We start from the raw sequence: 27,345 nt of genomic DNA, 5'->3' as shown, positions 1-27,345 counted from the left end.
CAGAGTTCTTCATCCAACAAGATTTCCACAGATGCATTATTGAAAGAGATCAAAACAGCAGCAACAAAACCTCTGAATCTGCAGTCGGCTGAAAGCATCTTGTCGACATCAGGATTACCGAGAGGTTTCTAAAGGTACATTTATTTCACTGCTGCTGACAGGGTTACCTGCTGCGTTAGAATCCAGCCACTATAAATGAGATTAATATTATGTTCCAAAGGGAAGAGTTAAAGAAACATGAGAAGAAAGAGCTTAGCTCAGCTTGTAGGTCATGGCGTACCAACAAGATCATGAAAGAAGCCATTCTGTTACTGAATACGCCAAGATCAGCTTTTATAAGCTGCCTTTGACTACAGAAGCATGACTCCCTATGAACAGGCAGGAGAGTTTTTAGTGCAAAATGTTAAAAGGAAAAGAAAAATCTTTATCAATTGTTTGATTTTCATTGATTTAGTAATTATAAGTGTTTTTCCATTAAAGATAAATGTTTCCCTTTATAACAAATATCAAGTATCTTGAGTAAATTGATGAAGGGATAAATGTAGACGATGAAAAGAGCATGTGATATGATTACATAGAACTCTTTAGGTTGAAAGGAACTGGACATAATGTATATGCACATACAGCACATAAAGCAGTTCTGCTTCTTCTGATGTTTCAACAGAACAAGTTTTAGAAGTACAGCAGATCTGAGCGTCTCATGAGATCCAGATCTCACTCAGAGAGTCCAGAGAAGGTGTTTTAGTATCAAAAGAGACATATGTGCGTCAAATGCAGTTTTTTCATCTGGACGACATAAACACTGACAGCTGAAACATTATTGAGGAGGTCATGAAAGGCTTAGGTCAATTCAGTCGCCATTCTTTCATGATATGGACACCGCCATGTCGGAGTCAGTAAGTCTGAGTCAGTCTGAGTCAGTTTCTATGCCAACCAACCTTGCATGTTGGAAGTCCCAACCTCGACCACTGTGAAGCGCGCTACACGAAATCTGTCACTGAAACGTTGGACGTGGGGGGGGTCACCTACTTTTATTGAGGCATCTACCGGTAATCAATCATTACAGAAAATATTTTTAAAGAATGAGAAATATTAAGAACATGTTTATAAAAAAGTTGTCAGAATAAGAATAGTTATTTTGATCAAAGGAATGACTGGGTAACGGATCTATAGGAGTCTATGGGATTTTGGCTTCTTGGAGCGGGTACTACCTGTTTGGAGCACCATGGGGGAGGGGTTACTCAATCCAACTCTCATATGCAGTCAATAGCATCGCCACACTCGTTTGCTTGACCGTGTCCTTAGCCTACCGCTTGACCACCCTACGAGAGGCCTTGAGACGACCACAAGGCAAGCCTCGCACTCAATGGCATGATGTCACTGCGCCAGATCTTAAACACGGAGTTGATTTGAAGGACGCAGAGAAGCTGGATCAATACTGAAACAGGAAAAAAGATGGTCCACGTGGCTCTACACATGGGGACAGGACCCCCGTCACCCTGAAGGAGAGGATGATGATGATGAAGATGGCTAACACTCTTAAAACTGATGATGCTCTCATGCATGTAAAGGGTATTTAGCCCTTGTGCTATCCTAGACACTTTAACAATGGGAGTTGGGTCATCTAGACCCACTAGACAGTGCTCTGAACCTTTTTTCTTCAATGATTTGTGATCTTCACTGGTGTCCATGGATTACATGAAATCTTTCCACCTTTATCCACCTTTGTCATGGTAGGGAGAACACCTCAATGTAAGGGTGGGGTCATCTAAGATAGCACAAGGGTTAAACAAGCCTCATGTGGAATAGTTTCTAGCTCCTTAACTTTCACACAATTATTTCGTACTAACTTGTTTCTAATGCATATGCAGTACAGACCAAAAGTTTGGACACACCTTGCCATTCAAATGAATGGCAAGGTGTGTCCAAACTTTTGGTCTGTACTGTATAAGAAAATAACATGAAAAAGAGAGACAAACAAAAAAACACATAAATAGAGATAAAAGAGAAAATTCTCTCAAGAGTTTGGTTTTTAATTTGCACAAAAACAGCAGAAAATATTTTTGTGAGAATAATTTAGTGGTGTTTGTGCCCAGTAAACATTGTCCTGAGGGACCGGTGGTATAGATCAGACTTGTTGCAGCAAAAACCACAGAGATCCTTTCATTCAGATCTGTATAAACAACCAACGCATGTTCTTGCCTGAGCAAACCAGGTAGAATGAATAAGCAAGAGCGAGCAACATTTTCCCCATTTCCCCAAACGGATAGCCAGCTGAACCGCAGGGACACTGCAGTTTCTGTGAAACCGCCGTCCTCTTTCTGCAGTGATGGAGTGCGTGCACATTCTGCCACATCAATAACTCTTTAGAATCCAATGAATAATTTCAGCACTCTTAGTATGCAGTAGTAAATTTAATTCATTATTGATAAATGCTATCTAACAATGCATGCTACCTGCTACTTAAGCAAGCCATCCTTAGTGAGCAAATCGCCTGGCAATGCTCTAAAACATTTATCATATGTTGGATGTAATAAATCATCACAGAAGTTAAAGTGGCTGTGTTTCTCTGCAAACGGCGCTGCCTTAGCTATCTGTTCTCTTTTATTACCTGTCGCATTTGCTTTGAATTAAACAGATAATCAGGTGTGGAGATGAATTTGTTGCAATAGAGGTTAGTTACTTTCATTTGACCGCTGGCTGCAGTGAATACTGACGCTTTTTTTTTTCTCTTTTGCCTTCAGGCAAGTTAGCTTGAAGATTCCCTGCTGGGAATACTCTGTAGTTAGGCAAACCAATTACACACATTAAAATGAGCTGTCAAAGACAAAAGAAAAGTGGCTCGAAACCTTTGAAACCCAATATTTAAACCTTTTATTTAGACTTTTAAAATGGAAACACAAAGTCTGAATTTACTAAGCAGTTATTTCTATTGGTGCACTTAAATAAAAATAAATAATCGCACAACTAGGTAATTATTAATAACTGTTCTGTTTGTTTTTTTGACCAGTCTTTGTTTTTAATTAGCTTAGACATTAAAAAGTCTTAAAAAGTAACACGTAGGCCACATTAAGCTTAAATGTTGGTTTGCTAATGCCATCAAGAATTTTTTTTTATTCAAAAGTCTTCAGTCTTAACTGAAACAAATACACTGAAATGTTTTTCTTTATTTTTCCAGTGATGTTTTTTTTTATTCCTACCAACACAAAATGCCAAGAGAGGAGGAGAAACAGTGAGACAGTTATTTCCTCAGGCGTTAGATAAAATGTTTTGTAAAATCTGGTTTGGGGTGAATATTTCAGGGTTTATGAGCTGAGGTATCAGGCCACTCTGAATTTCATATTGTTGCCTTTGGCAAAGGCAGATGTGATGCATAGAGTCAGTGATCTCAACAGCACAATTTCAAAATATCTATAACCAGAAAAAAAGGAAAAATGTACTGTCGTTAACCCTTGTGTTATCTAAGATGACCCCACCCTTCCAGTGACGTGTTCTCCCCACCATGACAAAGGTGGATAAAGGTGGAAAGATTTCATGTAATCCATGGACACCAGTGAAGATCACAAATCATTGAAGAAAAAAGGTTCAGCGCACTGTCTAGTGGGTCTAGATGACCCAACTCCCATTGTTAAAGTGCCTAGGATAGCACAAGGGTTACAAAAAAGCGTAATGAGAAGGTGAAGATACTTTTACCGTTTGACGACGGAGTTTTTGCCGGCCCAACTAAATAACTAACTCTGTTTGACATACTCTTCAACCCTTTACGCGATTAACAGAGAAAATCAGCTTTTCCTATTGGTTGCGTCAGTGTAAAGCCGCTTTTCTCTGCGACTCCATCCACAGGAATGAGTTATGAAGAGTTACGATAATCAAGAGAATGTAAACACTGGTGCTAGAGCTGTTGTGTTAATGCACACAGCCACAAAAAAAGGACTATAATTTTACAAGAGACGAATGGCTTGGTCTGCTGTGACGAAGCAACATATCAGGAATGCCTCATACCAGGAGCAGCTCAGCCACAGAACATCACACAGCAACAGGACCCACTGTTCTTCTCCATTGCATGCTGGTCTTATGGTCATCTGCTAAATAAATCGGTTAATGTGCTTCCATTTAAAAACAAATCACAATGCAACAAAAGTGTGTATTTCTGGTCTAAATCCTTCCATTCCATGATATTCTTCTGGGTTTATGCACTGATAGATGCACAGATTTTCAGTCTTTTTCACCAAGATTTCTACATTAATTATTAAAGCCACCTGAAATTTTTTTTTTCTAAACTTTATTATTAACTTTTGCTCAGTGGAGATGCAGCGCAGAGGTTTTGCTTCTTTTGTTTTTCTAATAGGTTGTGCAGCTGAAGATGAAAAATATTTGTGCCTTTCTGGCTGCATCTTTTCTGACCTTACCTGCTTTGCAGTGGCTGTGAGTGGAGGATGGTCACTATTCCGCGCTGAAGACTCAAACTGTGAACACTTCTGCAACAAAATGTCAGAACATTTAGATTTTCATTAATTTAGGACTTCCTGCTATATTATTTCCAGGACTATGTGCAAAGGTAATTAAGACCATCATAGCAGTGGAGGTAAAATGGACTTCACGCTAGAGTCAGCTTAACAGCCTTTCCTTTGGTTAATGCCTGGCAGACCTGCTGTTGTACACACGTTTCATTTTCCAGATTGCTCATGGTTCATTAAGTCACTTGAGTTCTGCTTTTTAACTACTTTTTTCTTTAGAAGAATGAGTGCATTTAAGGTGGACTGTTTCAAACTGCAAAACACAAGGTTGTGTCAATTTACAAAAATAAGTTTAAAAAAAAGGTTAAATGCAACCACTTTCTTTTCAGCATCCTCTGTCTGGTTCAAATTAAGGTTAAGGAGATGACATACTGACATTACGCGGGCATGATTTTTAAGAAAAACCATTCCCTCGAGGGTCAAGTTCTTTACCAATCACATCTCATCCAAAATTCCTTCAGCATGAAGTAAATTTCACCAGTTCTCCCACCTGCAGCGGCTTCTTTATCTGGTTGATTGATCTTTGTCTGACCAACATAGTGATAAGTTTCTCTAAGTCACATGTCAATTATTTTGTAAAAGGCACTTGGCCTTTTTCCGAATACTCTCCACCGATGATTGTGGGTCTGTGTGACAAACCGACTGCCACCCAGTCACGCAGCAGAGAAACGTTGCTGCTGATCCAATCTGGCATTGGCCTTTACCATGATAAGTTGGGTGGTGGGTTGCTGGTTGACAAATGCATTACTTAGTGGGAAAGAAAATAGGGTTAAAGGGTTAGATTACACCTGAGAAGCAATGGAAGAATAGGAATGGAAAACAAAAATTCTTTCTGCTACATAAGTGGCTGTGTGAGCACGGCTTTGAATTTTCCGTTACTCGGCAAGCAAAGTGATGCACACATTGATTTGATGAGGTTATTTATTTACCCATAATGAATATTCTTATACTGTCGTCTGTGTAAATACTCAGTTCTGATTGGCTGCAAGGTGTGGATTAAAAAGTGACATACTTCACCTAAAAAACAAGTTCCGGTCACAGAGCCCAAAAATTCTATATTACTACGCTGGCCTAAACATCAGTTCCAATTATTATCATTTTTTGAAGAAAAAAGCAGGTTTTCAAACCTTATTCCACAGTTTTCACAACAGCAAGAGAGTAGAAAAGACGAGTGATTTTATAGTCTTCGTTAACCTGATCAGTTAATTTGATGATTTTGAAGACTGGGATGCAGCAAAACAGAAAGAGAGAAACAAATCTAAGAAGGGGGAAATAAGACATTTGGATTAATTAAATTATTTTGACTCTTGATTTAGTCTCTTTGAAAGTAACTTTTGCTTCATCATCTGACAAAAACAAAGGCGATAAGAGGTGAACTTTGTCTCTGAACTGTTGTTTTATTTAACCTATCATGACGATCATTTTATATATCTATTTCTTTTTGCCACTGCGGTCATGGCCGTTGCCATGACAACGTGCCGCACTAGTGGGTCTAGATGACCCAATTCCCAATGTTAAAGTGCCTAGGATAGCACAAGGGTTACATGGTAATCATCTCGATGGAGTGGGGGGACAGATGGGTGTGTGAGATGAACCAGAGGCAGGATCCGCGGCCCAGTACAATTACAGTACAGTGATTCTGTTGGTCAGCTTAACCATTCTTGGTCTGGTAGCTTTCTTGATACTCCTCGTTATTTAATGTTATTTTTTTCTGTAGTGCAAGTTATTCAAGTTATGAGCTGATCGAGTACCGGTAGATGTCTCAATAAAAGTAGGCGGTACCTGATGGTCTCCACGTTCGCGACAGATTTCGTGCAGCCCACATTCTGAGTAGTGACTTTTGTGCCATTATTCCAAGCGTAACACTTTTGAGCGTAGAACTTTAAAAAATTTGTTTTGATGCTGATTGGTTAGAAATTCGTCTAATTGCGCACAAACCTGATGCGGTCCACGAGCTAAATGAAATGAAATGAAACGATTCTAACCAATCAGCTTAAACCTTCATATCCATGTCTGTTATTGGTTGGCTTTTGTGGCACATTTGTAACGTGGTGCCCTGCTCTATTGCGAGAGCAGAAGACAGGGAATTTCTCATGAGTGAACATTTTTTTGATGGTACAGATTTTTAAGTTGAAAGAGTAAAATTGTTTCGTGTGCATGTACTTTTGAGTTTCAAGTACACTTTCTGTTTCAGGTGCAAAATAATTTTTTGGAGCACTCAAATTTTTTTTTTAGTTTTAACCTCAAAACAGTGATTGTTGCACTTGGAATAATGGCACAAAATCACTCCATAGGTTTCAAGTGGTGGGGGTGTGGCCTTCCAACAAGCTCACTTGTAGAAATGTTGATTCAGACCAGCTTAGACTAATCACTGCCCACTAGAAACTTCTGGTTTCAATACGGTGGCACCCATATCATGAAAAAAATGGCAATTAAATTGTCTTAATTTGGTCTAGTTCTCACATAGTTGAGGTTTTTCCCAAGGACTTGTCAGCAAATGGGAACTGAACTTGCAGTCTTCTGATCCCCCTGCCTCTTCATCACAGTTGCCCACTACATGATTATACAACAGAACAGACAGATGCATTACCTATACCTCATACCTGGAGATCAGAAAGTCGCCAAGTCTTCTTTACCCAAAGAAAGTGAAATTGAATTTATGTCTTTAATTTAAAATTTAATTTAGTCGAATAGCATGCTGTAACATCCATATTCAGGTAGTCTTTTTTTCATATCACAGGTATAATCTCAAATTAATTCTGCCATTAACCCAAGAGCGATCGCTGCCCCACGTGAGCGACTTCGTTTCCCAAGAGGCAACGCGCGAATGTTCGCGTGTACGGCAAGCAACAAGGAATTGTCCGGCTCTTTGAAACTACTTAGCGCGAGCTTCGTTATAGGTTCCTATTAAATTTGAGTTGGAATAAATACATTTTGGGTTTATTATTTCTTTGGACGTATTTTTGGTTCATAAAATACAGGAAGAGCTGTAGGGGAGGACGTTTAGCCACTTCAACGTCCGGACGGAAAAGTTAGCTAAACTAAGTTAGCTTGAAAGCTAAAAACAAACGTTGAGGTGGAAGGCCTCTGGACATCCTAACGGCTTTGGGGTTTAACGCCATGCAGGACCATGGTGGGTTTACAGGAAGGAATGTGTCCTGGGCTGGATGGAGGTTTGCTGCGCAGCCTGCTCGCTGCTGACGTCAAAACAGGTCCGTTTATTTCCAGCATCTCCTTTGTAAACATTTGATTATTCAAATAAATTTAATAAAACCAACAACAACTTCTTGTTTTCACAGTGGAGGACCTTGTCTCATCTGACCTCGAAGAAGTTGCTCAGAAATGTTCCGTTTCCTACAAGGTAATCATCAGACTGACTCAATCATTTTAAAAGTAAATAAAAATGTTTTGCAGATGAAACAAAAAAATCCCACAGCTGTTTTTGAAAGTTATACCCCCTTACAAAAATCTGTATTTAATAAAAACGTTTTTTCTGCAATCTAGAAATCTAAATGACCTGTTGTTATTAAACAGGTCATATAACAAATATTATCACCAAGTCTTCGGGAGTTTTGTCTTTTTCAGGGCCTCTATCATTCAAAATTAACTTCTCTGAGCTTTTAGGTATATTATAATGTCAAATGTCAAAAACCAGATTGTAAATTCATAAAATAGAGTTTTTTTAAAAAGGAAATTTTTAAACTTGGAGGGGAAAAAAAGTTTTAACCCCAAAATTTACGACTTAAAATCTTGTAAATTTACGTGAAAAAAGTCATAGATTAAAGTGGAAAAAACACCAACGTCGTCTGTTTATGTGAGCCTAGCTTGAAGATGAAATGTGTGGAGCCTTTTGTGGGGCTTTATTTCTGGATAGATTAAAAAAACAAAGAAATTCTGAACATTTTGGCGACTCAAAATCAGACCTCTCCTTTATTCTCCTTTTTAGTCACATACCCAGAAGTCCATTTGTCTCATTACGTCATGAACCTGTCATCCGAACACCAATGCTGAAGTAAACAGTGTTGCATACGCCTCCTCCTCCAGATGAAACGTCCCGTTTCAACATAAAACAATAAAGAGGAATGAAAATAGTCTGTTATGTTAGCATTACAACGTAGAAAATGCCAAAAAGTGCAGACGTAGCGATCTTGGTTTCATGGAGGAAGAAAGGATTCGAGTGGACATCTATCTGCAGGGACACCGATGTCTTCATCAACGGCTGCAGAGATCCTGCAAACTGCCAATCAATGAATAAAACATTAATAAATCGTAAATCAAACAAATGAGCTTCCAAACATTTGGAACGTTATCAATAAACATTCAGCTCACCTGTTCCATTGAGTTTAGTGGGTCTGCTCTGCTGCTGCGCGGCGTTCACCTGCTGTTCTGGATGCTCACTTCCACTTTAATCTTGTAAATTTACAAGTTTTCTTCTCGTAAATTTACGACTTAAAATCTCGTAATTTTACTTCTTCCCCCCCACTGGCCCTAAAACTCCGTTGTAGATCTCAGCTGGTGGTTGAGGCTTTCCTGAGCTGAAGAGCAACATCTCTGCTGCCGTCACACATTAACAGACTTGGATCTGATGACAGAAAAGCTTCAGTGGAAGACTTTTGAGAGTCGCAAACAGGAGGACTAAAAAACCAGATCTTCTGTAACAGATATCTGTGGCGTGAGCTACTTCTAACGAAACGGTTTCTGCCTCCAGGAACTGATGCAAATGAAAAGATGAAGGTTTGTACGTCGTCCACAGTTCCTTTTTTATGTGTTAAGTCTGAGTCCAGATTCAGTCTGTTTTTCAAGCAGCTGGATGGCGATGAAAAGCTGCAGAGGTGTAATTAGGTCACACATTGATTAAGAAAAACAGAAAAGACTGAGCTTTGTTCACTCTTCTAAATACAGCTCGAGTTAGCATCAAAATCTAGGAAAGTGAAAGCATAAAATAACTGCATTTGTGTTGCTATTTTCTTCTGCGATGCCTGTTGAGGACATTAAAATATGAGAATGACCACAGAGAAGCTTTGAAAGGTGTTAATAATGATTCCTGCAGATGTGACACTAACGGGAACTTTGACGGATTTAGAGTTTGACAGACATGCCCCTTCAGAGTAATCAGATTACTCCTGTTCCATGACAAAACTTGAGAACTTTTTTTGTTGCAAAACATCAATGAAAGGTATTCAGACACACATGTTGATTAGGGTGTCATTCAGGAATGCAGCGCTCGGAGAACATTTGTTTATAGAAACTTAAGAGTAAAAAGAGAAATTATTTAGCAGAAAGCTGGATGTAAAAGTCTTCTGAGTGACTAAATGAACTTTGTATCGATCAGAAAAACTGTGTTCAGGTGCAAAATGATGCACATTTTAGGTCAGATTTCTTCTGTTCCTGGCCCATTAACTAACCGCGTGTTTGCTGTGGCTCTGTGAGGCGCAGCTGTTGGTGTGGGCGAAGCATGTCCTCATCATTAACCAAAGTCCAAATAATTAGGATGTAATTGGAAGTCTTCATTTGCTGGTTTAGCGTGAAGCTGTGACCAAGCAGCGACGTTAAAGGGGCGCAGGGGTTTGTGGGTAAATTTCCTTCCTGGAACGATGATTTCGGTCCGCGGATGCAAAACAGCTGCAAGCTGCTGCATGCAGCTGCATGAAGCACCAGGCTGCATTCAGCAGCTGCAAGCAGTAAAATGTTGATTAAGCGTCAAGCTTCTGCATGTATCTGCATGCAGTGGCAAGCTGCTGCACGCAGCTGAAGGTCCGCCTCCAACCCCCCCGATGGGACACAGTTCAATATGTTGGGTTAGGTCAGGGTAAGTGGTCATTCTAAAACACTATTTAGTTTTTGTCAAATGTATTTTTTATAGCAAAATCACATGATAAATTGTACATTGCATTGATAGACTACAATGTAAATGTTCAATGTTCTTGCTTTCTCCGAAAATAGTGTGAGGGAGCTGAGATTTTCTGAACATAAATGTTACGACACAATTTCAGTGACACTTCAAATAAAGTCTGATCTTATAGGCTTTACATATTCTGTCTATTTAGACCAAGAAGTGTAAAAAACCTCCAGTTGTATTTGTAGTGAGTGAGAAATTCTTTCCATTGTATAAATAATTGTATAACCTAAGCCAATCCTCCGTCGTTGGTTGTTCAACCCATTTTCTGGTTTATTTTGTTTTTTTAATCTTTAAACTTAAGGCCTGTTGCCATGATGGTCTAAATCAGTGTTTTTCAACCAGTGTGCCGTGGGAGATGGTCAGGTGTGCCGTGGGAAATTGCCCTCATTCACTGATTTAAAAACATTTTCCATCTCCAGGATATCAGCTCTGTGTTCATCCAAACAGGCCCTGATAAAACACTGAGTAGTACCGCGATTTAGCTGCAGCTGTAACTGTCTCTGCCAATCATTCTTGGAGGATTAATCACACGTCATCAGTCTGACCAATCAGAAGTGGTTAAAGTCTTCACTTCCTTGTTCTGATTCTGCTCATAAATCTCTCAGTTCTAACAAAAATACCAGCTAAAGCTCGTTTTTAGTGGTGTAGCTTTCCACAGAATCCGGTATCAGACCGTGGAACAAGTGAACAAAACCATGAAGCTCAGAGACGCGAGTCTTTCTGCCCTCTGCGGCAGTAAATGCACTACATCTCCCATGATGCATTGGGTTAAAGTGACAGTGTCTCAGCGCACAATAAGTCTCTCATAAACGTCTTGAAAAAACAACGGACACACATCAAACAGTTTTAAATCTTCTAACTTCACTTTTATTTCATCTTTTAGAAAAAACAGCTGCAGCTTCCAGCTTTTTCTGCCACAATTATCACAAAAATGCACGTGAGATTGCAGAGGGACTGTAGATCAATACAGACTATAGATTTTCTCCTTTTTTATTTATTTATTTTTTGGATGCTGACGTGCCGCGGGATTTTTGTCAAGGTTAAAGTGTGCTGTGGCTCAAAAAAGGTTGAAAAACACTGGACTTAAGTGATTCTCCTTCAGTAAGTTTTAAGTTTTATTTCATATTAACAACATAAAATATAAAAAAAACAATTCGTTTGAAGAATTAAAACAAAACCTAATTTTCTGGAAGAAAAACTCCTTTTACATTAAATTTCCTTTGATGTTTGTCACATTTAAAAATCAATGTCACCAATAAAAAGTCAAATGTTTGCTTTTTAAACAGATTTTGCCGATTTTTCTGCCTTGGAAAATTCTCTAACCAGTTTGTTTTATATTTTGTTAGACAAAGACAGATTTATTGATAACTAGCAGGAGTTACGATGAACCTTTAGCTTCCACAGAAGCAGAGCCAGTCGGGGTAAACGTACTGCGGCTTGTATTAGCCCCTCAGATGGGTTGCCAGATCCTAATTCCAATTTCTGTTTGTTTATAACAAAGCTCCCCCAGTGCCACAAGGTTTCTTTATTATTGATCGGGTTTTCTGGGAAGTTGTATGTCTGATGTTTGGGAGTCAGAACATTTGCATGATGTTGAGGGAAAAACTGCATTCTGGTCAGATTAACAACGTCGTCTTAGATGAACTCAATGAAGTCTTGAAAGGCGGACCTAACCCATGTAACCGTTACGGGTCTGTAAGTCAGAAATGCAGTGAGTCCTGTCACTTCTACACAAAGTCTCGCATCAGGATCTGGATAGTGAACATGCTAAAGTTCATTCTACTTATTTGAAACACAAAGCTGATTGACGGGATGTCAAGGCGACAGCGAAGCTTAAAAACGGTCTTAAACGAAGCCAATACAAACCAGTGGGTCACATAATAATAATAATAATAATAATGGATTAGATTTATCTGCGCTTTTCCAGACGCTCAAAGTGCTTACATTGTGGCCATTAGTCATTCACTCCTCATTCATACTTGGTGACGGTAAGCTACTGTTGTAGCCACAGCTGCCCTGGGGCAGACTGACAGAGGCGTGACCACATGACCACAGGAGGTCCATTTATTGGAGCACCTGACCTTTACAGAAAAGGTAAACTCAGATACAGACCGTTGACTGTATATGATAAACTGGCCAATCAGTTGCCTCAATAAAAGTAGGTGGAGCCTCCTGGCCGCCTCGTCCAACATTCAAAACGTTTGACAGATTTTGTGTCGCCTGTTTTCAAATGGTAGGGGTGTGGTCTTCCAACAAGCTCACTACTGATTGGTGAGAGTGGTTGACATGGAAACATTGACTCAGACCAACAGAGACTTTTTGACGGCGTCTGGCTCCAACGTGGCGATGACCATATAGTAGAAAAATGGCGACTGAATTGACTTGATTTGGTCGGAGCCAGAAGTAAACCATTATTTATGGATGACGTCACACTCGCTCAGTCCAGTTCTCATGTACCGTCAATGATGTACATTGAAAAAGTTGACAGTAGAAGCAAAATGTTGATTTTTATTTTGTTTATCTGCTAACTTTAAGTTAAGTTTAGAAGAAGAAGTACTTTGTGGAAAGAAGTGTTGTTTTTTGTTGGAGTCTGATGAAAAGTCGGCGTCCTCCATCCTGGCGACAAACCCCAGATCTGTCCTTGTGCTTTAGACGGTAATTCTGCGGTGCATCTGCATCCGGTGGGGAATCAGAAACACGCGTGTCGAGTTGATCCAGGCTTTAGCCCCGTGAGCTTCTCATGCTGTCACTCCTGTTTCCAGGCTCTGTACGCCATCCGCCGGGTGCTGCTGGCCCAGCACACCGCCTTCCCGGTGTCTGGCGCCGATCTGTACGATGAACTGTTGAGCTCCACTGCCATCATCTCCACCGGAAACCCCAGGTACTCGCAGTTCGGCCAACGCAGCGCTCAAACACAGACTCACACAATGGTTCATCTGTGGAGGACATGTAGCGCCTGGTGTCCGAGTCTTTCAGCCCGGAGGCTTTGGGTCACTTTTTTTTAGAATTTAGAAATGTTTTATCTGAAAAGATCTTCTGGTTTATGAAAATTGGCTTATTTTGCCAAGTTAATTTATAGTTTATGTCAAAGGTCACTGTGGAGATCACCTCTTGACTTAATATTTGCGTTACAAACGCTGCTACTGCTGATGTCAGCGTTTTCTACCGACTGTTATTTTGACAAAACAGGCTTTCAAAATACTGTCAATACAAACATATGTAGAAATCAAATGTAGAAATCCTGATTATTTGCTGGTGTTTTACCTCAAACATTCATGCAACTCTCAAAAAGTTTGACTTGTTTATCATCAAACTGTTCCTTTTTACATGTTTAGCTGTCGACATGCTGCACTTTTTTCAGTTGATGACTTTTAAAAGAAGGTTTAGAGCAAATTTAGAAGGACAATAAAGGATAAATTGTGGACTACAAAAACAAAGTTATAAGAGTTAAAACTGACTAACTAAATTGTTATATCTAAAGGAAGCCACATAGAATATTAAAGATGCTTTAGGTGAAAGTCAGCATCACAACGATAATAAAGGATGATTTCCAGAATCCAAGTTCTTCTCTTTTTGTGTCTAAATGAGTTTGATTCTCTGAAAAACAAGCTGCACCTTTTCTAAAACCATTCAAAAAAACAAAAGAAAAATGTTCTTGGGGTGAGTTGATTTCATTGAGTGATGTGGATTTGAACCGATACGTCACATTCAGAAAAATGACGTGTTTCAAAGTCCCACTGCGACCGTCTTTTCATCTGTTGTCAAAGCGTTCCCAGTGGCCTTTTACATTTTGTTAGGAGCTGTTTACACCCGCTCCTGCTATCTTACGGCCCCTCACACCCCCAACCTCACATTAGCGGTTCAACAAAAATAGCGAGCGATATCCGAGCTATCCAGCCGTACAGTTCTGATCCAGGTTCCAGTTCAGACGAGGAAAACTAAGACATTCATGGATCTATTTGTCTGCAGGTGGATGAATCAGAAAGGGGCGGAGCAGGGACCTTATGGCCCCGCCCAGTTTATTTTCTTCAACGCTAGTTTGTCTACTCCTGGTCCTAAACAATTTGAATAAAGAAATTCTTAGAAATGCAGTTTTAATCTTAATTTTCTTCCTCCATCATCAGAAAAATCTCACAAGGACATTAAAAACACCATTTTCATCTATTGTGGGTCTTTAAGTTTCTTTGTTTTACTGTTAAACAAACTACTTCATTACATGACACTACAGATGTTGTAGTTCGTCTTTTGGCACATCCCGTCAGGGGTCGCCACAGCAAATCAGCTTTCACTGATTAGCACAGGTGTTGTGGCAGAGATTTTTACGCAGGATGCCCTTCCTGACACCACTCTGCATTATATCCGGGCTGTGGACCGGTACAGGGAGACTCATAGTTAGGCAGCAGTATAAAGAGTCTTGATCAAAGACCCACACTGGATGAAGCAAACCCGGGTTTCTTGTGCGCTGTGCCGTCCAGAAACTTAAATCAAAAAGGACCAGACGAATGAAGATGCACGCTTACACTTTTTTATCAGATCAAAGGGTTTTTTGGATATGAATTTATTTTACCAAACAAAAATCCTTTTTGTTAGCCCTGAAGTTCAAATCACATCAACAAATCACTTAATGCAAAAACATTTTAAAGATGGTACTGAAAATGATAAAGGGAAAAGTATAATAAATAAAAACACATAACATTTTAGAAATTTAAGCAAAATTCCAGAAGCCAAAACGTAAAACAAAAGTAGTTTCCAGAAACTGAAAATGAAAGCTTGAAAAATGACACAAAACAATGAAACAGTAAATTGTAGGTGTTAAGGGACGTCATTGATTGGATAATGACCTTTGAGATTTGAAGAAGAGGGAAAGGATGTTTTATCTGAACTGTGCTAAAGAGTTGATTGGTCAATCACTGACCCCTGCAGTGGGCGTGGCCACTGCAAAGGTGAATAAACATCATCCAATCAGGGATCTCCCTGATTGGATGATGTTTATTCATGTTATACCAGTTTCTTATTTTGTTTCTTTTTTGAACATTTCATTTTGATTTGTGGAAATTCCTTTTTTCCCCGAAACATTTCTTTTTTTATTTGGGAATTTTGTTTTGATTTCTAAACTATAATGTGTTTTTTTTTAATCATTTGTTTTGCTTTGTTATTGTGGTGATCCTTTTTATGCTTTTCGCATCAAGGATTTGGACCTCAGGGCCACCGTAGTGTCCTGGAGCTGCATCGATCGCTGTTGTCTTCACTGATGATCTGTTTGTTAAACTCCCTTTTCATCCAGCTTCTCCGGTGCGGAAAGCTTCGTCCGTCTGGCGGCGGCGGCGGTTAAAACGCAGCGGCGTGTTTCAGGAGCGGCCCTGGTCGCTGCATCTCGGCACCAGGGAAACAAGCTGGCAGCTCCGGCTGACTTCTCTGCTCGCCGTTCCATTTGGCTTGTCGCCGCCGCCTAAAGTGGCTTCTGATATATCAGCGGCATTAACTCTGCCCCCAGCTTGACCGCAGCCAGCTTGAAAAACAAACTGCGCCGACGGGTCCTGGAAAAACCCCGGCTCGCCGTCGTAAAAGGAACCCACTACCCCACTCAGAGGCTTTGGTTTACCATGATTAAGTCATCTGCACGCCGTCGCGGCAGAAGCCACGGAGAGCAGATGCTCCACTTTGAAGAGGGAAATATTTCTGAGCCAGGGCACAGACTCATCTGGACAAATCAGAGAAATGCTCCGGCGCGGCATAATTTATGAGGCGGGACCTTTCCTACCGTCAAACGCACAGTTTCAGCATAATTAACGAACGCAGGTGTTCTTTTTCTGTCTGCGCCGCTTTGTAAAGAGTTTTTTCATCAATTAGTAAGAGCCTGAGATCAGTGATATAAAACAAAGAGCACAGGAGTGGGCTCGCACGGCGTCTCTCTGGTTTTCTGCGGTGTGTCATGGCTGCCCCCTTCTGATGACTGCTGCTCTTTCCTGAGTCACTCTGGGTTCAGCCCAAATGTTTTCATCCATCAGCTCTTTAAAAATATACACATAGCATCACTTTATATCAGGAATAGTTTGATAAGGTTAGAAAGATTTGAGGTAATCACTTTCAAAACCATTATGAAAGGAATCAAGAGCTATCTTTACAATAATTCAAATTAAATGAGCAACATTCATTAAAGTATTTTATTTAAAAAAAACTAAAAAGTTTCTGTTTTTTATGCTAATTGTGAGACATTCTCAGCATAACGCTCCGTAGGAATCCAAAAAACTTTCAGTAAGATCTTCCCTGGAGCCGTTCTTCAGTACAACAAAGAAAAAAGGACTTTAAAGTAAAAAAAAAAAGTGTTCAAATAAGTGGGCGGCGTTGGATGACCCGCTGGCACCCCTCGCCCCCACAACCCCCTTTGACCCGCCCCCTTACTCGCTGAGCGGCTGCTACATGCCCCTCACTCTGGACGCATCTGTCTTGGTCAGAGCTGCATTTTTTTGAAAATACCGGCTCTTCTGTGGGTTTTATCTCCATAGCAACCATTTTACGTGTTGGTCTCCCGGGGGTGACAAACAGGTCTACGTGATTCTTAGAAGAATCAGCAAGAGTCCATTTTTGGAATTCCTTGGCAACAGAGGTTTTTTTGTGAACCACGCCCATATTTCTAATATGTTCATTTCGTATGTCATATCGTTTCGTTCGGCTGGAGCAGACCACACATGTATTACAGTTTCACAATATTCTGGTAAAAGAAAAAGGGGCCAAAATATAAAAACTAACAATTTTCCTGAGGAATCTTCCCAATAACACTTGATGAGTTGATGAAAATCCCGATGAGGAGTTAAGTTTGTTAAGGGCTCTAAGGGTGACTTTTTTTTTTTATTGTAAGATGGCGGCTTCTTTCCGAGGTCATAGGTCAAAATTTTGGTGAGTTGTTGAGTAGTGGTGTGAAAACAATGAGGTCCTTGCAGCCCAGGACTGCTGTGGGTTATAATGTGAGCTCCTCTTTCAATGGAGTGTTTCTCTGTTTACCGAAGACTTGACTTTTTTTTTTTTCCTTTTTCTGCGACTCTTCAAGGGCAATCACTTTCTGAATGTCTGAATCCTTGCAAGAGCGCAACGCGATGTCTCATCAGCAGCACGGCCCTCTGTTGTCAGTGTAGGCAGAAGTAATGCAAATAACGTCCATCCCCCTCACTTCTTCTCTCGACAATCACGCGCTGAGTGGGTGGCGGGAGCGCAGCCTTAACCTTCAAGCTGGAGGACCTTGGCTATGTAAATTTAAGTGCATGTCTGCCATCTCCATCATCACAAGTTAGAAGACGAGACTCCGCGGACGGCACGGACCAGCCAGCAGAACAAGATTCCCAAGCAGCCATAGACCAGAGCCACAAATGGAGCTTTTTAATAACCGAAACGTACATTTTAAAGAGGCAGACTGGATTTATTTAGACAAACTATAGACAAACTTTACAAAGTAGTGGTGGGAAAAGAAAGAAACTTCCAATATCAAAGCAGAAAAATCAATTTTTTAACCTCTTTTTACAAAAAAAAAACTATTTAACCAAATTAAATGAATGATATTTATCATGTTTCCGTATTATCGTTTGGAAAAAAGCAAAGTTTAAAGAATTGATTCGACTTTTGGAGCCGCTCCATCATCCAGTTTGAAGGTTCTTACATCACTGGACGTCAAATTGGTTGGTTGAAAAACAAATGTTGCTTCCATACAGCTCCAGTTTAGTGCTTTTCTGATCACATCTGGATTTTTTCTGATTCAAAGTCAGACTTGTGATTAGGAAAGCTCCCTCAAAACAACTCAGCATGCTCTTGAAGAAACTGAGGATCAAGCCCTGGGCTTCTGGAGAAGAGCTTGTTTGAGAACCGAGGCCAGGTGCAGTTCATCAACCTACCACTAGGCGACTAGTGGGCGGTTTCACAATGAACGCCACGATTAAATCATGTAAACTAAGTACAGCGGGTTTTCAGGGAAAAGCCAGACTGGCAGACTTTCTGTGAAGGTTAGGGTAATATAGATTTTATCTTTAACCTTGAATGTGCTACAAAAACAAGGCGTGGCCATTTGATTGACAGGAATAGGAGATGGCCATCCCACTGGCTGTGCCTGAGAGCTGGAGCGACTGAGTGTGACGTCACCCTTCCGGCTCCAACCAAATGAAGTCCGTTAATTTGCCACTTTTTCTGCAATCAGACGCCATTATGCTGGAGACCGACGTCAGCAAGCAGTGATTGGTCCAAGTCGGTCTGTGTTTCTATGGCAACCACTCTCACCAATCAGAAGTGAGCTTGTTGGAAGGCCACACCCCTTACACTTGAAAGCGGGCCACCGAGAATCTGCCTGTCAAACATTGTGAACGTTGGACTTGGGGCCAGCAGGCTCCACCTACTTTTATTTACAAATCTGATTGGTCAGTTTATAACTTGAAAAATGTAAACTGCAGAAAAAAGATGAAAAAATGAAGATTATCAAGATGTTAATAAAATGAATCGGATCAACAGTGGTTCTTCTGACCAATAGAATGACAAAGTAACAGCTGTTTATTTACCTATAGAAGTCTATGGGATTTTGGCTTCTTGGAGCCACTTCCTGTTTGGAACGCCTGGGGGAGGGGTCACTCCGTCCACGTCTCATATAGAGTCGATGGTTGAAACTAAACAAATAGACTGTTCGCTGCTCCAATTCCAGCCTTTTTCCTGGGTTTAGTTTCTGACTCTCACCTTAACGAAATGTTATTCATAACGACGAGAGGGAGCTAACTTTTTAAAGAAACGAGCAAAACCTAAACAAAAACCTAAGATCTGATGCAGATCTGCATTTTTCTGCATCTCCACTTGACGCTGAAGGTTAATGACGGTGGCGGTGAGTAATGAATGGCTCCCTGTTTGTTGCAGCTTAGACAAACTGCTGGATTCAGGCCTGTACACTGGAGAGGTAACGGAGCTGTCTGGAGGCCCTGGAAGCGGTAAATCTCAGGTGAGCAATCCCGCCTCATAAATTCACCTCGTTTAGAATTCCCGCCTCTCTCATGGAATATGGAAATCCTCTCCGGGTTACGCATCCTCTCAGATTGATTGTGCGAGCTGCTGGCGTCGTCGTCTGGACTATCGGTACCTGCTCCCTGAGCGCCTCCCCGTGTCTTCCAGGTGTGTTTCGGCGTCGCAGTTCACGTTTCCCACCAACTGAAGCAGAGGGTGATTTATATCGACACAACGGGGGGGCTGACGGCGAGCCGCCTGCTGGAGATGCTCCAATCTGAAACGAGCGACCGAGACGAGCAGGTGAGCTGATGGATTTAGATCTGAGCAGATGTGGCTGCAGAACTCATGACGGATGAGCTGCTTCCTCAGATGGAGGCTCTTCAGAGGATTCACGTCTTTCGCCTGTTCGACGCGTACTCTCTGCGCGACCGCCTGTCCACCCTTCGCAGCGGCGGCCTGCTGCAGGTCGGTTTTGCCGCTTTTGCCGTTGATTTAGCAGCTGCGGCTCAGAAAGACGGATCGTAATTCTAATGAGTGGTTTTTTTCTTCTTCCCCGCATCTGGCGACAGGCGTCTGGCGGCGGCTCTGTCAAGGCCGTGATCGTGGACTCTGTGTCAGCTGTTATCTCTCCTCTGCTGGGAGGCAAGCAAAATGAAGGTGATTTCTCTTCCTGCGGCTCCTTCAGAGTCAGTCAGGCCTGAAACCGAGGTCACACCTCACAGCTCCAAGTCTGCAGATTACTTTCTGAAAAAACTGAAGCACCAGCGCTTTTTACTTATTTATTTATTTATTTTGGAAGCGTCAACAAAAACAACGCAGACACATAAAAGTCTACAAACAATGGAGGAAAAAGGAAAACAGTTAAAGGAAAATGTTAAAGGAGTTTCATCTCCTTGGAAAACACTCAGGTTTGAATCCAACTGAACTTCAGCCAACAGGTTGACAAAAACATACAAAACCCGGATCTAACAAGCAGGAATTAAAAAAAAAAAAGGTCGGAAACTCAGAAAGAAGCGTCAGATTTTCTCTGAAATCAACTAACATCAACGTTACTCCAGCTTTAGTTCTGTACATTTTATGCGTTTTGCATGGATGAAAGTTGATCATACATGTACACACGGGGAAAAGTGAGAAAAGTTGAAATTTTCACAGATGTAGCACGAATAAACCACATTAAAACCACAGAAGAAGAACGAATAAACCACACAAAGAACACGTAAACCCACGCTTCATTGAATTTCTTCACTTTGACATTCAGAACACTGAATGTCATCACATCAGCACCATGGTCAGCGCCCGCCGCAGGCCCTCCCAATGCTTTTTGATCAGTCAGATTCCCCTGGTTCGTCCGTCCATTTCGTGTGCCGTAGACACGATCTAAAAGTCACACATCGGTGGTTTATGCGCAGAAGTCCGTCAGACATACTTGGAACGGTTGTGGAAAGACAAAAACCTGTGCGTGTATGTAGCAAAAATTACACAAAACTCACAATTGCTTTAGATTTACATGATAATCGTGTGTAAACTATGTCAAACACACGTGAACTGCATGATTCTCAACAGACTGAAAATATTGAACAGCTCCAAACCAAATTCAACCCTGAACCAACATCGACGGATGAAGAACGCAGGATTTTGGCCTCCATTAAACACATTTGGAATCCTTGGTGCAGAAGCTCGCTGGTTCGATACCCGGCTCTGGCATTTTTCACAAAAATATCTTTTTTGTTATTGTGCTGTTTTCACTTTATTTATGGCCAACTTTGATCATTTCTTTATTTTTTTGCCAATCAGTACCCTTTAAGTTTCATTTTTTATTCAGCCATATAGTATTCAACCCTGCATTTTCTACTGGAAATGCAGATCCTTCTAGTTTTTTTCTATTTTTATTTTATATTTTTGGGCTGCTGCTAATTGCTGCTACAGAAATAAACGAAGAAAATTTGAAAATAACTTCCAAAGCCCAGAATGAATTTGTTCTGGGTTGAATAAAAGAATATCCAAGATAACAACTGAACATAAATAGAAAGTTATTTTGTGGAATAGCTTCATTAATGAAGAAAGGTGAGAAAAAAAGCTCAATTCCAGCAGTTATTTTAGTTTTATAATCATCATTTATTGTAAAAGAAGGACAAAAGTTCAAGATGAATCTTTCTGTTGCTTCTCTGCGTTTACATTAAGACGACTTTTAATGATTAAAGCCAAAATATAGCGAGAATAAAAACAGAAAAACTGCAGTTTTAGTGATAGTTAAAAAAAGTTTCTGATCTTCTTCGATGTTGAAGATCCGAACATATTCAGTTTTAGCTCAGACCAAATCAAAGACGGGTATTTTCTTTACGTTTGTGTTTCATTTTCCACAGTGTCATTATATGTTGGACGTCCTATCAGCAGCAGATGGTTTGACAGGTCCATATCTGCGGCGAGGACCCGTTCCTGAGCGTGCTCTCTGTCTCCCGTCGGCCCGGACTGTGACGCTGAACGTATTGCGTCCATGTTCTGAACTCTCTTCCACTTTGTGCGCCTCAGGCATGTCCCTGATGATCCAAGCTGCACTAGCTCTAAAGACGATGGCAAAGGACTTCGGCGTTGCTGTTCTGGTAAGAACAGTCGTACTTTTGGAAAGTAGAGCTGCTCTGATTACAAAACAAACCCAGAGTTGGCTCTGCAGCTGCTGTGGTGTCACGTCCCATCACTTTGGAGTGCTCTCTGCATGAGGAAGATGTCAGGATGCAGTGCAGAGATGAAAAGACAAACCTAGTTTAGGATGTTGTTGCAGCGTTTGTAGTTTTCTTATCAGCAGATTGGATTAAAACGGTTGTTGCTACAACGGTTCTAGATCCACCTCCTCCAGGTTTGGGTCTTGGGGGTTTTGGAACCACAGAACTCTATGAGTTCATTCTTGAAGCAACAAAATCATGTTGGGTTTTCACATTAATGAAAACTGCAGCACAATGTTTGCTGTGCTGCAAAATGACGGCATTAATGGCGTAAAAAGAGTTGAGAGAGGGGCTCAGAACCCTGAGGTACCCCAGAATGGAATGACTGCCGTTTGTGCGTGTGTGACTTTTCTGGATCCAAACACGGCGGTTTCTGGTCTTCCAGGTGACCAACCACGTGACGAGAGGCGGCCGCGGCGAGGTGCAGCCCGGCCTCGGCGCGTCGTGGAGCCACATTCCCAGGAGCAGGATCCTGCTGGAGCGCACGGACCGGGCGCCGAGCGGCTGCAGCTCCACTCTGCGCTCGGCGACGCTAATCAAGTCCTCCAGACAGGTAGCTCCTCCTGCAGAGGACTTGTTGATTCCGTCTAAAACCTTCTCTGCTGGGGAGATCGGCAGTAATTCATGATGTAAACGACGATTCGTGCAGATCCAGATCGCTGACAGGTGTGCTCGCTCGGCGCACGACGGTCTGCTGGTGTTTTCCTCACAGCTTTAATCATCCTCGCTCCCTAAACCCAACACCTTTTAACAGCCGGTGTTCCGGTTTGATCCCCACTAACTGGTTCTGCAGTGGATGTTGACGGATCCATTAGTCTCCACGTCAGCTAACGGCGTTCACAAAGACCCGCCAGTGAATCAGCTGCCATGTTTCTCTGCCTCCTAGCCGTGTCTCATCAAGGAGGAATTGGATTTGCAGTGGTGGAGTCGCAGCGAACGGCGGTCCTCGGGGAAGAGGAAGCGGGATGAAGCCGACTCCTGATGACACAGACGATAATCCTCCACACAAATGTCACACTGAAGGTGGGTGAGCGCCTGTGGGCAACATTTCCACCAGAATGCCACCGTTTCCAGAGACTGAAGGACAGAAGGACAGTCTGATCGGAACAGAACCGGTGTGGGCACCCTGGTTCTTAGAGCTCAGGTGGTCTAGTCCCCGGATAAAAGGGGACAGATTTGAAAACGTGGACAGGACGTCAGATTTAGAGCCTTCTTATTGGCTGACCTGAATGTAAACCGTCATCAGCAGCTTTTCAGTTCAGAGGACTGAGGCCACATCCGCGTTTTTTTGGTTTTTCTTACAGTTTCTATGATTAAAGCTTTATTCAGAAAAACAGCCATTATGCTTGGAAGTGAGCTGCATTCCATGAAATGACATTTTTTTTGTAGAAACTTGTTCAGTTGTTTCAGTTGTACTTGCGATGTGCGATATTAGTGATCAATTTTGCGATAACTATATAATTTGCGGTATATAAACAAATGGCAAAACAACCAAGAACATCATTACCATCTCATTGCAACAGTTTAAAAAAATGATACTCCAAATGACCCTCGTTGATGTAGGAGGCAAACATCTAACATGAAAGGGCTTATCTGATTGGTCGACATCGGAAAGGGTCCATCCAATTGGTCAAATGCATAAATGGATTTATTTGAATCGTTAAATGCTTCAGGCTGCCATAGGATTGTTTTAGCAATTTTTTTTTTTTTTATCATTTTTTTTGTTTTAGCATTTTTTTTTAGCATTTTTTCTTCTTCATTTTTGAAGAAGGAAAAATGTAAAACTACAAAATACGATAAAACTACAAGTTGATCAGCAATTACAGCAAAAGCCTTGTGGGCGTGTTCAGTACAAAGGTTCACTTTTGTTTGCAGAAAATAAAATACAACCAGAGTTCAAGGTCAAATAGGCTCCGCCCACTCCATATGAAGCTCCAGAGTGGAGCAGGGACAGTCAACAAAGTGCTTTGAATAATCAACCAATTGGATTTGATCTCCCACTCATTACTGCTGATACAGATTCAATCATTAAAGTACTATGACTATTACAGTAAGCTTAATCTGTTGGAGTAATGCGCTTTGTACTCGTCTCCTTGTCCCCAGGATTTTCTTAGAGAATTTGTTTTATTCGAGATTTTTTTCGAGAAAATTTCTTTTTTTAAAGTTTTGTTTCTTCAAAATCCTTTTTGCTGTAAAAAAATAAACTTTGTAGTTCATAAAGATTTACAGCAAAAAACAAAGAAAGTTATCTAGAAATAAATACCAGACTTTTTTTAATGCACTCAATACACTTCCATACCTTCATTTGCGTAGTAAAAAAGTTGTAGACACAAGTTCTCTTCCTTTAAATCCTTAACTAATCAGTATTTCCTCTAGTTATTTAGTGTTGAGGTGGCCGTTGCCATGGAAACAGGCTAGCGCCCTGTTTTTGGACGTTTTCATTTGAGAACTTCCAACTTTAATTGAGCTTCTTCTGGAGTGTTTGAGCTTCATGGCAGCACTTTTCTTGGGAACACGTTTGTATGTGGCGTTAACGTAAACTCTGTGAACGTTTTCCTTTTTTTGCCTAAAAGTGCTTAAAAAAAGAGACGAGGAGTCGCTTGTATCTGTGACAAAAACCAAGGATTTAATACAAGCTTTCAGTTCTAACTTTAAACTACAGAAGTCTGCTTTCATCTACATCTCGTGTTCAGTTCATGATTTTAGCGTTTGTAGTAGAAAAAAGAAAAAGTCCATCAGATCTGCTAATTCATCTGCAGAACCCGTTCCTGAGAGCCGAGGCTGATGGTTCCAACTCTCTCAGCAGGGGGGCACCACGCGCCTCTTCCGGATGCATTCCCAGATCCAGCTGGGCGACACCCTCTGAGCCCGGCTGTCCTCTCCGGGTGGGGCCAGCGTGTGCGTGGCGGAGGCGGCGTCGTAATCCGCCACCAGGTCTCCGTCGTACGCCACGAAGTACCTCCGGAGTCTGTCGGCGTCCTGGATGGAGGCGGGCAGGAAGAGCTTCACCCCACCAAAGATGTCCAGCAGCGTCTGCAGGGCGGCCAAACACAAACACGCGTCATGCCCCTCCCCCCCGGCGTACAGAACCGAAGAAGTAAGCTGTTCGCTGGAAGAAAATAACTTTTTGACAGACCTGTTTTTAATCTAGTCTTTCAGCTTCTAACTGGTTCTCTGGAGTAGAACTGGACCTTTGAGACGGTCCAGAACCAAAGTTTGAAGGCTGGATTTGATTAGGAGTTTCACCTCATTTAAACTTTAAATCAAACACAGTTGCCCGCTTTTTTATACATCGTTTAGACTTTACGGGTCGTCCAGACCCGCGAGGACAACAATGTCATGTTTGAAACTCTTCCTCATAAAAGGCTTGAGTCTGAATCAGAACATTAAAGAAGAATAAAGCCGGTTCTATTGTTCAGCTGCTCCAGAACCACAGACAACATTTACATTGTTCTCTGATTATTTCTACTTTCAACCCAAACGCTGGTCTGTCTGTAGACGCCCTCGTGAGGACCGCCGGTCAGTGCGAGTCCTGGGGGAGGACAGGGAGGGTTTTGGACCCACCTTGTCGTTCCTGGCCTCCAGGAGCTGGGGGGTCGCTCTGGGTTTACTTTGCTGCCCGTTGCTGTTGACATTTTCGCTTTTCTTCATCTGTTTGTGGAAAAACTAGTCAGTTTTACACGACTGCACTTCCTGGTTTGGACACTAGGCGGAGCTACTCATAGAAGAACTGGAGAGCAAAACGGTTATTTGAACTTTCCAGAGTTTATAATGGAACTGCTGACATTTCTTACTGAATAATTTCATGTTGTTGTGTTATAAATAAAGCAATAATGAACTGTAAACAATTTTACGTTGCTGTTGAATTAAAAAGGTGCATTCAGCTTAAACAATTGTAAAAGACGTTTAAAATCTTAGACTGTTTCTCCATGGAGACGTCTGCAGCTGTTTAGTGACTAAATGTCGTCGGATCAAACACTTTTTACTAAAGTCCGGCAGGATTTCCTCTTTTCTTAACGAACCTGACCCAGATCCCAAATATCAGTTCACGTCGGCCCTGCCCACCTTTTTGGCGCTGGAAGCTTCCGAGTTGGGAGTGCGGGGTTCCGACTTCTGGGCCTTTGCTTTCGTTGGTGTTCTGTTAGCTGTGAAATGTTAGCATCAGATTGACATTGAGGTTTTTTCTTTTCCTTTGATTTGGAGCCAGAACAGACGTTCTGAGGGAGACTCGACATCAGAGATGAACTTACCCGTCTTTTTGGGGGGAGCGCTCGTGTTGGAAGAGGGCGACGGCGAGCTCCCCGTGCTGTCCCCCCCTGACGACCCTTTGTTGTTGTCGGCGGTGGACGGGCCGGCCGTCACTTTGAAGTCGCAGTGCTCCTTGGAGATGCGGAACAGCTCCTGCGGGAGCGATGGACGCACGTTTAAACCCATGAACCTCTGCTCCTCCTCTTCATCATTTGTCACATGACCTCCCGTCTTCTCAGCGGGACATAATCAGCTGGACTGCACACCTCGCCGTCGGCCATCTCTGCCCAAACGTCTGTGTTTTAGGCCGCTGAGGAAACTGAAGGTCTCACCCTGAGCTGGTGCAGGTTGGTGGCGGTCTTCCAGTCTTTGTCGTCGCGAATACGCGTCATGCGCGGGAAGCGGATGGAGATGCCGTCGGCGGTGTGCATTTCCGATTTGGAGAACTCGGCACCGGTTATCTCCCAGACCGGCGCTTTCTGCGGGAGGGAAGCAGCACATGAGAGGCCCGCGAGCACTGCTGGCGCTTTCCTGCAGGATCCGGACGCCGAGCGGAACACCTCACCTCAGGGTCGCGGATAATGAAATCTGGATAATAGTTCTTGACGATTTTCAGCCAGCCGGGGATTTTGCTCGGCTCCTACAGAAGCAGAGGATGAACTCCTGACTGTTTGGAATTTTCCAGCTCCGCCTCTCTAAGTGGATCTTCTCTGACCTTGCTGATTTTAATCACATCCAGCTCCTTCTGGAGCCGGGCCAGCATGGCGTCATCGTATCCTCCGGAGCACTTGGTCACGGTGCACCATTTCTTTGAGTCTGGGTCGTAGCAGCCCATCAGAAAACTGGACATGATGCCCCCTGGTGGGAGGAAGAACAAGTACAACTTTAGAGCAGCGAGTGTTGCTTTGCTGACAATCTGAGTTTACTTTGGAGTTTTTTTTGGGTATGACCTTCTTCATGAGATTGCTACAAAGAAAATTGCTTTAAATTG

General features: G+C 41.9%; 2 protein-coding genes across 7 annotated transcripts in view; one reads left to right on the top strand and one right to left on the bottom strand.

Annotated features, from left to right (window-relative positions):
- Window positions 1-5,949: 5,949 nt before the first annotated feature.
- The window catches only part of rad51d (RAD51 paralog D), a 26,238-nt gene continuing 4,842 nt past the window's right edge, over window positions 5,950-27,345 (top strand). Inside the window, exons 1-11 of one of the 6 annotated variants that reach the window (XR_013647483.1) lie at window positions 5,950-7,729; window positions 7,817-7,878; window positions 13,179-13,297; window positions 19,300-19,381; window positions 19,552-19,686; window positions 19,756-19,851; window positions 19,956-20,043; window positions 21,916-21,986; window positions 22,492-22,659; window positions 22,993-23,129; window positions 24,913-25,203. Coding sequence is in view for 5 of the 6 variants with exons in the window: in XM_020709167.3 (XP_020564826.1) it covers window positions 7,648-7,729; window positions 7,817-7,878; window positions 13,179-13,297; window positions 19,300-19,381; window positions 19,552-19,686; window positions 19,756-19,851; window positions 19,956-20,043; window positions 21,916-21,986; window positions 22,492-22,659; window positions 22,993-23,088 (999 nt within the window). In the remaining variant the exon portion in view is untranslated. Of the gene's footprint in view, window positions 7,730-7,816; window positions 7,879-13,178; window positions 13,298-19,299; window positions 19,382-19,551; window positions 19,687-19,755; window positions 19,852-19,955; window positions 20,044-21,915; window positions 21,987-22,491; window positions 22,660-22,755; window positions 22,973-22,992; window positions 23,130-24,865; window positions 25,955-27,345 lie in introns of those variants that run through there. The other 5 variants (XM_020709167.3, XM_020709168.3, XM_004076806.5 and 2 more) reach the window with 5 other exon arrangements.
- The window catches only part of lig3 (ligase III, DNA, ATP-dependent), a 12,476-nt gene continuing 9,837 nt past the window's right edge, over window positions 24,707-27,345 (bottom strand). Inside the window, exons 15-21 of the mRNA XM_004076805.5 lie at window positions 27,070-27,212; window positions 26,920-26,994; window positions 26,687-26,833; window positions 26,357-26,507; window positions 26,172-26,251; window positions 25,671-25,757; window positions 24,707-25,139 (exon numbers count right to left, since the gene is read on the bottom strand). Of these exons, the coding sequence (XP_004076853.1) occupies window positions 24,906-25,139; window positions 25,671-25,757; window positions 26,172-26,251; window positions 26,357-26,507; window positions 26,687-26,833; window positions 26,920-26,994; window positions 27,070-27,212 (917 nt within the window). The 3' untranslated portion in view covers window positions 24,707-24,905. The remainder of the gene's footprint in view (window positions 25,140-25,670; window positions 25,758-26,171; window positions 26,252-26,356; window positions 26,508-26,686; window positions 26,834-26,919; window positions 26,995-27,069; window positions 27,213-27,345) is intronic.

Source organism: Oryzias latipes, chromosome 14 (genome assembly GCF_053564925.1).
Source record: "Oryzias latipes strain Hd-rR chromosome 14, Olatipes_Hd-rR_3.1".
NCBI classification, from domain to species: domain Eukaryota; kingdom Metazoa; phylum Chordata; class Actinopteri; order Beloniformes; family Adrianichthyidae; genus Oryzias; species Oryzias latipes.
Note: the sequence above shows the minus strand (reverse complement) of the source record. Positions and strands in the feature narration are given on the sequence as shown.